Source organism: Trypanosoma cruzi, genomic scaffold (genome assembly GCF_000209065.1).
Source record: "Trypanosoma cruzi strain CL Brener 1047053517083 genomic scaffold, whole genome shotgun sequence".
Taxonomy (NCBI): Eukaryota; Euglenozoa; class Kinetoplastea; order Trypanosomatida; family Trypanosomatidae; genus Trypanosoma; species Trypanosoma cruzi.
The window spans coordinates 24,808-34,613 of record NW_001849564.1 but is presented as its reverse complement, the minus strand read 5'-3'; the positions used below and the strand labels follow the sequence as shown (position 1 = coordinate 34,613).

The 9,806-nt window shown below is 54.7% G+C and overlaps 2 protein-coding genes across 2 annotated transcripts, besides 9 other annotated features; both read right to left on the bottom strand.

The window, feature by feature from the left end:
* Positions 1 to 696: part of a sequence feature (areas not merged during assembly with more than two copies in the genome that could not be assigned to a particular haplotype) that runs on past the window's edge.
* Positions 697 to 1,440: a sequence feature (haploid, Esmeraldo-like haplotype).
* Positions 974 to 1,006: a microsatellite.
* Positions 1,376 to 1,548: a sequence feature (T-rich).
* Positions 1,441 to 9,806: a sequence feature (areas not merged during assembly with more than two copies in the genome that could not be assigned to a particular haplotype).
* Tc00.1047053508871.20 (mucin TcMUCII, putative) lies at positions 1,822 to 2,415 on the bottom strand (the record flags this gene model as incomplete). The annotated part of the gene is made up of 1 exon (XM_811628.1): positions 1,822 to 2,415. One exon carries the CDS (start codon positions 2,413 to 2,415, stop codon positions 1,822 to 1,824), a length of 594 nt encoding a protein of 197 aa, XP_816721.1.
* Positions 4,575 to 4,604: a sequence feature (AT_rich).
* Positions 5,106 to 5,126: a sequence feature (AT_rich).
* Positions 5,809 to 5,939: a sequence feature (T-rich).
* On the bottom strand, positions 6,013 to 8,361 carry Tc00.1047053508871.10 (trans-sialidase, putative; the record flags this gene model as incomplete). Its single annotated transcript, XM_811627.1, has 1 exon — positions 6,013 to 8,361. The coding sequence occupies one exon, from the start codon at positions 8,359 to 8,361 to the stop codon at positions 6,013 to 6,015; it is 2,349 nt and encodes a 782-aa protein (XP_816720.1).
* Positions 9,106 to 9,165: a microsatellite.

The following is a 9,806-nucleotide window of genomic DNA, read 5'->3' as shown; positions in this document are numbered from 1 at the left end:
AGATGGTGGTCCGAGTCCATGTAAACGGGTGGACGTCCAGTGGGAGACACGCAGTACGCGTTGCGCAGTCACGTCGGGAAACGAGACGCTGCGGCCGCTGGTCCACGTTGCCTGTGCCGGGTCGTCGGACAGCTCAGCGTCCATGTCGCTTGGGGTGGCGGCGAGGTCCTCTCCTGCCGTCGTGGATGGCTAGCGACCGTCCTGCAGCTCATGGTGTGAATTCAGGTCGCAAATAACCGCTGCTGGGCCAAGGCGACGAATGGTGCTGCGCCAGTCGAGCAGCAAGGGCAATCCTGAGGGCGAAGGGCCTGAATTTCTGAGCTGCCAGACAACTACGACGCCATCCTCATCGGGGCTGCGGCTCTTGCGGACACCACCGCAGCGGGTGATGCCGACGGAGTGACCGCAATGAAACGACTGTGCGGTTCTGCCAGTCGGGCTGCAGGCAAACCGCCTCGCCGCTCCACAACCGACGGAGCGTGGGACCTTCTCGAGGGATGAAGCCGTCGTGGTCCCCATCACGCTCGCAGCAATGCCCTGCCGCAATCACTCCCACAGAGAGACAGGGAAGAGTGTGTGGATGTGTGCCGAGAGCACAGCGACTGTCACCGTCAGAGGAGGCCATCGTGGCACCGTCCGTCACGCGTCAGCACACACCGAGCAACGCCCGAAACCAGTAGTGCAAAAACAACGAGGAGAGAAGAATGCCCCAAGAGCAGGCAACACCTTCACGCATGGCGGGCATCGTGCAGCGGCGTTGCCATTTCAGCACGGGATGCAAGCCAACGTCCCTACCTTCGCCGAAACATTACTGCAGAGCACCGTACAAATACTTATGTGTGAGTGTGTTTGTGCTGGAGAAACGGGAAAAGGAGGGGAAGCACAGGAAGGCAAATCAACACAGCAAGAGGCACAGCTGGATGACAGCGATACATGCGGTACGGACCCAACATCAACAATCACAAATCCATCCACAAAAACAAAAACAAAAAAGAAAAAACAAAAAACACGGAGGCAGGGTGTGGCTGTGTGTGTGGCGCTGCGGGTGTCTGCCAGCCCTGACCGCAATAAAAACAAAACAAGAGAGAAAGAAATGTGTGCTCCGCCCCACAGGCACTCGTCGCACGCCCACACGTCACGGCTCCCTCAGCGCGCCGTTCGTCGCGGCCCCTCCTCATGCGTGCAGCAGGCGAGGCGCACAGGGCCGTCGTCACGAGCGTGTCGGTGGGTGTGCGAGTGGAGCAGTTGGGCGGAACACACGGCACCCCTCACAGGAAGAGTGCAGAAGAAACAATTAAAGAGGGAAGAGTAGAAAAAGAAAAGAAATTCCATCGTGATTGCCCCCAAAAGCAAAAGAAAGAGGGATGTGGGGAGCAAAAGATTAGGAAACAGAAAAAGGAAAAAATGAAAGAAAATAAACCATTAAAAAATGAAAAAAAACTCACAACGCCCCGAAGGAAGTAAAAAACAAGAAAAATAAACACATAAAAAAACAAGTAGCAACAAAACAACAACATAAAAAAAAGAAAGTAAAAACACAAAACAAAAGGAGCTGCAACGAATGGCTCCAGTGTGCATGCACCAGAACCCATAAATGCGTCCACGCAAACAGTCGTGTGCGTGTCATGCATATGAGTGTGTCTGCGATGCGTGCCAAGTGACAAATACGGAGGCAACAGCATGGAGCACACAGCAGCGCAGCGGAAGCAAATGAAGCAAAACACAATCATTATTTTCTCTTATTTATTTACATCGGACCACAGTGGACGCGCAAAAATCCCCGCGGTTGAGTGCTGGCACGCACAGCCCGCACACACCTCTTCAGCCCACAGTGGTGTACGCCAGCGCGGATACGGCGAGCAGCAGCGGGGCACACACCCACGCAGAGCTGCTGAGGCTGCCGTCAATTTCGCGAAGACGTGACGGTGTGCGGGTGGTCGTCGTGCTTGGCGCCTCTGTAGTTGTATTACTTGGTGTATCTGGTGCAGTGGTTGTGGTTGGTGCTTTTGTTGTAGTTGTGGTCGTCGTGGTTGGTGCATTTGATTCCTTATGTTGTTCATTTGAAGTGTTAGTGTTCGTATTTTCCGTCTGTTCCTTAGTGGATTGACCATGATCTTGATCCTTTGTATTATTGGAATTACTTTCTGACTGTGGCGTTCCGGTTGCTTTAGCCGTTTCCTGTGACGTATGAGTCGACGTACTTGATTTCTGTTCCTCTTTCTCTTCCTCCTCCTCTCTTGTTTGTGGCGAAGGAGAAGTTGCACTCTGCTGATCCGTCGCCCCATCGAGTTCCCCTTTCTCGTCAACCCTTGAAACAGGTTCACCAGCTTCACCTTCACTTGTTGCCACGCACACGGACGGGCAGCAGCACAGGGCGAGCACCAACAGGGCGCACAGCAGACGGCACGTCATCATCGTGAGTGTGGTCGTTCAGTGGTGTGGAGCTGATCTGCACAGTGAGGGACATGGAGAGCAACAGGGAGACGAGAGGTGCGGCAGACACACACACAGGGCACACCACATGAGGAGAGGGCAGCAGCCAGGCATGCCCCGTACGCCGCACACCACGCACGACACACACTCCAATCCACGGCAGCAGGCACACACACACAGCCCTGCCGCAACACCAACACACAGATGGAAGAGGGAGAAGCAAACAGGAGCGGCACACAAGGCTCCACCGCATGCACACACGGCGAGAGCGGTCCGTCGTGTCTGCACCCCTCACGGAGGGTACACACACACACAAGAGGAGGTGCGGCGCACACAGCAACACAAAAGCAAAGTAAAAATAATAATAAAAAAGAAGATCCCCGCACACCACGTGGATTGTTGGTCCACGGGAAGTGCAGCCAATATTCATCACAAAATAACTTTTTATATTGTTTTTCTCGCGCCGGAATGAGCAAATAGCGCAAGGGCTCCCCGTACAAAAGTGGCAAGTATGCCGTCGCAAACAGGCCGTCGTGCAGGCTGGAGCAGTCCCAAACAGTCACAATCCATATTGTCAATGACAGGACATTACCACAGTGGATGAAGCGGAGTCTCCCGTGGTTCTTCGGGGAATCAGCAACCCGCGACGTCTGTGATGCGGCGGTGGCGGAAGGGCCTGGTCCATCTCGAGTGTCCGCGTTTGTGCTTCCTGCGTGCCTTGCCTACTGGCATGCTTGCGACTTCGGTGGCGACCAGCGCGCGAGGTGCCTGCTAAGAAGACGGTGGCGCCATTGTGGCATCCGCATGTGAGGCCTGTCAAACTATTATAACGCCAGGCCGAGCACGTCGGGCATGTGCCCTCACGCTGCGGACAAACGGGCGCACTCTGCAGCCGATTGGGCAGGAGGACATCAATCCGCCGCTCGCTGGTCGACAAGATGTTGCGGAGTTCTCGTCTGGAAGAGGTTCCGGCGGAGGCAGAGGCGGGCCGGTCTCCTCGGTAAAGAAAGGGACGGCACCACCGACACAGGGAGTTCCTTGTGATCCGCAGGGCGCGCGGGCCTGTCGAAGAGCGGGCAGGAGTCGCATCGCGCCTGTGCGGAGGTCCGCCGATCGAGCACGATGTCCGGGTCAACACCAGGAAGTGAGTTCCGCCACACCGACAGGCGCCCGTCACGCGGTGTGTGCCCTTCTTTTCACCCTGGAATTTCTTTCAGTACGGCCGCCTGACTGCAGTGAGGAGGCCCACGTGCCAGGCATTGACGCAGTCCTGCGGGAGGGATCGTGCCATGACGGCATCAGCGTCCGCCGTCACGTTGCGTGGGATTCCGCGGCGTCACGGGAAAATGTGGAGTCAACTGTGCGAACTCGATCCACCAGTGAAAGCGGCACGGTACAAATCTCCCCGGTGACGTCGTCGTGCGCCGCCAGCGAGCCAAGACGGAGTGACTCCATCGCCGAGAGGGAGTCCGTGGCGGCAGTAACTCGTGTGGGCGATTGGGATGCTGCTGCCAGGCGGGGAACTGAAAACTGTCTGTGGCCACGCTCAGTGGCAGGACACTCCGCTCGGCAGGAGCACGCAAGGCTGCCAGCAGCTGCGCGGTGAGGCCCACAGGGAGCGCGGCTGTCCGGGGAGTAAAGTGGCAGCGCAACAAACCCAGACGCACGTTCAGCGAGAGACGACGAGCCGTCCACCGCCGTGGGCACGGGCAGCGGCCCTGATTCACTCAGCAACAGCGATCTAATGCCCTTGGATGGTGCAATAGCCACGCCTGAGCCCAGCACAGCCCTAGCAAATGCTGAACGAGTGATAACGTGTCGGGTGGCGGTGATGCCGCACAGGATTATTTGCGCACAACGTCTGGGAAACCAGAGATCCCATCGGAGCACAACGCAGCATCACTTGTGAGCAACGGTTCTTGTGAGCACGGGCATTTCACGGATTTGTTGACCATGGCCGAAATTGGTGACATCACCGTGCATGGGTGTCTGTCTCGCGTGTTGTTGCTTCTACTTCTGGGGCTGTGAGACACTGCGGCACTCTGCTGAGGTGTGAGGGAGGGTGGAACTGCGGCTTTTCGTGGAGCAATAACTGTGCAGCTTGCCAGCATTACCCACTGAGTTTTGTCAATAATTTAAGCTTTTTTATTTTCTTTTATTTATTTATTTTTGCTGCCTTTGCCCTATTGGAATAATTAGCATCCCTGTGTTTTTCCCCAATGGTTGCCTGCCGCGCACTGTCAGGAGTGACGTGTTTCTTCCCCTTGTTTCTTCCTTTTGTTGCCCATACGCGGTGCTCCACACCCGCAGGAAAGGTGACGCGGGCTGCGCACTCCCTCCTCCCTTCTCCTCATGGCCACGGAGGAAGACAACAGCCGCCACACGCAACTGCCAGCATGCACTGCAAAAGGAGCATCCAAATCCACTGCAATGTGCATCTTGTGTGTGTGTGTGTGTGCCTGCAGAAACACAAAGCAAAGAAGCAGAGAAAAGGAAGCAGAGTATGTGGAGGGACGCACAAAATGTACAGCGGGGACGCATGGCGGAAGCAACAAGAAGAAGACCGCTCAAACTCACGATCGCACCGCAGCCCAAGCAACGGCAATTCACACAGTATTTATTTAAAACAAAAAAAAAGCTTTCCCCTTCATCTTACACAAACCCCATCACACAAAATAATTATAAATAAAAAAGTAATCGTCCATTACTGTTCCACACAAATTTAAAAAAGCTGCCGGCTGCCGTGTGGCCACACCAAACTGTCTGTATGTATTTTGCCCGAAAATAAAATTAAAAGATATTTAAATGTCTTTCAACCGTCCGACCCTCTGTGTGTCCGCACATCGTTTATATTTCATGGGGTCATCTGCGTGTTGCTGCTCCCCTCAGCCCTCCCATCGGCGCGTGAGTGCGGCCCGCAGAGCACAGTCACTCGTGTGTGTGGGGACTGAGAGAAGCACGCAGACATGACGGGAGTCGCGTCACTCCATCGGGAGAGTGAGCGCAGCAAAAAAAGCAAAAAATCTTAAAAACACGGCGGCAGGGTGTGGCTGTGTGTGTGGCGCTGCGGGTGTCTGCCCGCCCTGACCGCAATAAAAGAAAACAAAACAAGAGGGAAGAAATGTGCGCTCCGTCCCACAGGCCCTCGTCGCACGCCCACACGTCACGGCTCCCTCAGCGCGCCGTTCGTCGCGGCCCCTCCTCATGCGTGCAGCAGGCGAGGCGCACAGGGCCGTCGTCATGAGCGTGTCGGTGGGTGTGCGAGTGGAGCAGTTGGGCGGAAACACACGGCACCCTCACAGGAGGAGTGCGGAAGAAACAATTAAAGAGGGAAGAGTAGAAAAGAAAAGAAAAACGTCCTTAGTGATTGCCCCCAAAAGCAAAAAAAAGGGATGGGAGATTAGAAAAAAAAACACGCAAAAAAAAGAAAGTAAAAAAAAAAAGTGAAATCAACCAAAAAGAAGCAAACATTAAAATAAATTTAAAATACGCAAAACAAAAAAAGATTTATGAGTGAAATTTGTTCCCATGGGGAAGTAATTCGGTGCTGAGGTGTTCCACGCCGAGACCACACATTCCTCAAGAAGCGGCAATCCCCCACAGTCCCAGCAGAAGCAGCAGCGGCAGCAGTCCGCCTCCGCAAACAGCGCTGCCATCACCATTTGCCCCAAAGTGGCGAGCGGCACCGACACCCGTTGCTCCTGCCGCCAATGTTTTCGGATCTGTCAGCTTTGGAATAGAAATTTTGTTTGCGTTGAGGACGCGGATCTCATTGTCATCCAACGGGCGGTTGTACAGCAGGACATTCGTCGCGGTCACAGGCACGTCTTCCTTGCTCCCTGCGCTGCCCCCATCCCCTCCAATGTAGAAGTGGGAGATTCCTTTCGAATCCGTGTTGTTCAATTCACATGGCGCATCTCCCACACGCTGACCATCGACGTACGCGGAGCCCTGGGTGCCGTTCCGTAGCACAATGGCCACTTGGTGTGTTGTCTCTGGCTCCCAATTACTGCGGAGCTCCTTGGTCGTTTTGCCACCGCACAGCAACTGCCACTTCCCCTCTTTGTCGTGCGACAGTCCCAGGAGCACAGTCTTCTTGTTGTCATCCATCGTCGCACCCATCAATGGAATGGGGGTATCTCCCTTCGGCTCACCGTGGACGGACAACGTCGCCACAAGAGTGAAGTTGTGGTTCGCAAATTTGTACAGCTGATTCTCCCCCTGCCTCCCAACAGGCCACTCCGCCCACGCTCCATGGAACGTCACTCCATCCGCATACCCTGTTGCCACCCCATTCGTTCCTTTCTTTACTGTGGCGTCCACTCCGAGGTACTCGTCCCTCCATGTGTTACCAGAGAAGTTTTTGGACAAAAAGCCAACCAGCCCATCCGTGATCTTAACAGCGCTGCAGCCATTGCCAGTTGAGGGATTCTTCGCAGCAGTTGAAGGGCACAGCTTGGAGACACGGCCGTCCACTTCCTTCCAGGTCGCCAGCACCTCCTTCACCCGCTTCAGCTGCGCAGTCAGACGCACAGAGACCATGCCGAGTGATGACTCCCCATCGCCCTTCTTCTTCTCGTACAGTGCAATCAACCTCTCATTAGTATTATTTCCACCTCCAGCACTTTTGTACAGCAGGGAGCTGGCGGCAGCGTCATCATCACCGGACACCGACCCAATATCAACAATGTGCGTATTGTCCGTCAGCCAAAGATGAAGTTCACGCTTTTCTTTTCCCTTTCTGTTTGAATACACCGGCAGAGTAACGAGCATCACGTCCCTGTCCTCAATCGTCGCTGTGCTGAAACCGCTTCCAACGCCCTTCTCATGTCGCTTTTGGTTGTTGCCCCACACGCGCGAGAGTGTCCCGAGGGCCTCCGTCCACGACTCCCCCTTGTCACCGGACTCGTACACCCTGCGGCGGCCATCATCACACGCAGTCATCATCATGAGTTTTCCCTTCCACTCCACGACGGAGGGATCACTGCAGCCATCGGCAGACATCCCCTTCGACAGATTCCCACTCGCATTGTCTGAGGAGTATATGATCAGCGAAACGGCCTTTCCATCCTTCGTCCCTTCCATTGGGAACACAAACGTACCGTCCTTCATCTGAACACCCGATCCACCGCCGCCAATCAGCCCTGTCAAGGATTCGTGTTGGTTTTCAAACTCAGTCCACGGGATAACGGAAGCGTCTTTCCAATAAATCTTTTTTTTACCGCTGCTCCCATCATTACTGACGTTTCCCACAGCCACCAAAAGTCCCCATTTAGCTGCTGCAGCTGTGCTACCAGCTGCTTCAGTCACTTCAAAACTGTAGGTTCCAGCAAACATGTAAATAACACTCCCATTCACAACTGTTGTTGGCCGGCTCACACGTACTTTCGTCCGGTTTTGGGAAGCAGCAGCATTCTGAGTAACTTCTAGGGAAGGAAACTTCCCTTGTTCAACCTGAAATTTCTCCAGTACTTGTGTCCTCAGTTTAGTCGTATCCAATTCTTTTGATTCTTTATCGGTCCACTCCAGGAGCTCCGAGGCAATCCCAGCAAAACCGCTGTTACTGGCTTCCGTGCACTGCGCCTCGGCAACGGCAAACACATCATCATTCATCTCAACAAGAACTGGAACACGTAAAGAACTCACTGTTTCTCCTTCATTCTTATCTCTCCAAAAAAAATATGTTTTCGGTAAAGATCCCAGAACTGCCTTCCGCGAAGTCCCATTATTAGTGGCTGTGGCTCCACCAGTGTCGCAGCACATCATCACAACGAGGAGGAGCAGCATCGCAGAAGTGAACGCACGCCGGGACATGTTGGGCCTCTGCGGCTCACTCTCTCCTCCTTCCCTCCTCCTTCCGCTGGATCCGGTCACGCGGCGACGGTTGTGTGTGCGGGATGCCATCACTGCAGCAACACGTGGGAGCATATAAATATGTCTGTGTGGGCGGTGTTTGTGCTGTTGGTCCTTTCAGAGCCTTCGAATTTCACAGTAGCGTTTAGCGCTTGTTTGCTTTCTTCGTGAGAGAGTGAAAGAAATGAAGAAAACAGGGTAATAAAATATGGCTGAAGGAATAAACACCGCCACCCATCCACAGTGAGTGGCACCATCATCCCGCCGCAGTCACTCCCAAAAACAACAACTCACGCACACAGACACACGGAACGAGAAGGAAGAACAGTGCACCGGGAACACACAGCGACTGTCACCACCAGCAGCAGGAGTCACGGCGGGTGTGTCGTTATTCACGCGTCAGTACACACCGAGCAACGCCCACACACGATAACAACCAGCGGGAGGCAAAAGGACACGACAGTCCTCGAAACACCGACACGCTGCCGCCCGTCGTTCAATTCTTGTCCCTCCAACGCACCCGCTCCGCCGCTGGCGCACATCACCCCGCACAGACGAAGAATCCCACATCGGCCGATGAGCAGCAAAAGAGAGACGGCAGCGCGTGCAGCTGCTGTGCGGGAGGCGATACGCACGTACCCCAGGCACCCTCAATGACACACCACCCAATCAGCTGCATGCCGCCAACACCACACCAGCAAGATGTCAGAAAAATGAATTGCAGGCTTTTTTCCTCCTCGCAAAAGCCACCGCAGCCAGAATCTTCTGCGTACGTGCGTTTTCAGCGTTCACGCCGCTCCAAAGCATGTACGACGTGGCGTGTGTTTGTGTTTGTGTGTGTGTGTGTCTGTGCGTATTTACATGTGCTTGTGTGTCTGTCAATGCCTATACCTGCAGGGCGGCTGTGCGGCACAAGAGCGTCCAAAGAAAGCAACGGCGGAGAGAGAAGCGGATAGCACACACGCACTCCCACGGCGTCGGAACAGACGAGCTTCTGGAAACCCAAATCGGCGGCCGTGTGGGCAGATTGGTGCTGCAGTGGAGAAGGTTGCGGTGACGGACATTTTCTTGCCAACACAAATTGAACGCAAATCTGCTCTTTTCCCTTGTGGCTACCGTCGGAATCGTTGTCCGCGGGGTCGGCATAGCCGGGCGGAAAAACTAGGCAATGAATGAGGAGGTTCTTCGTGAAGACACTCTCATCAGGGGCGATTCCTATAACTTCTCCGCGAAGACTTCGGTGAGCGCTGTTTGAGGATACTTGATGCCTCCAGCTGCTCGTGAGATCCGCCAGCGAAAAGCGTTTTGCGACGCCTCGTGGCCCGGGTGGAACAAATGGCCGCGCCGCAGGAGGGAACTTGCCCGTGACGGCCTTTTTCCTCCCGCTCGCGGGGCGTTCCTTCGCCGCAAGGGCCTTTTCTTCCATTCTGCCTGTTCGCCGCGCTTCCCTCTTTTCCGCGTCTCCCCTCCTCCTTGTTTCATTTTCGCGCGGCGCTTCCGGCCCATGGAAGGCGCGGCGC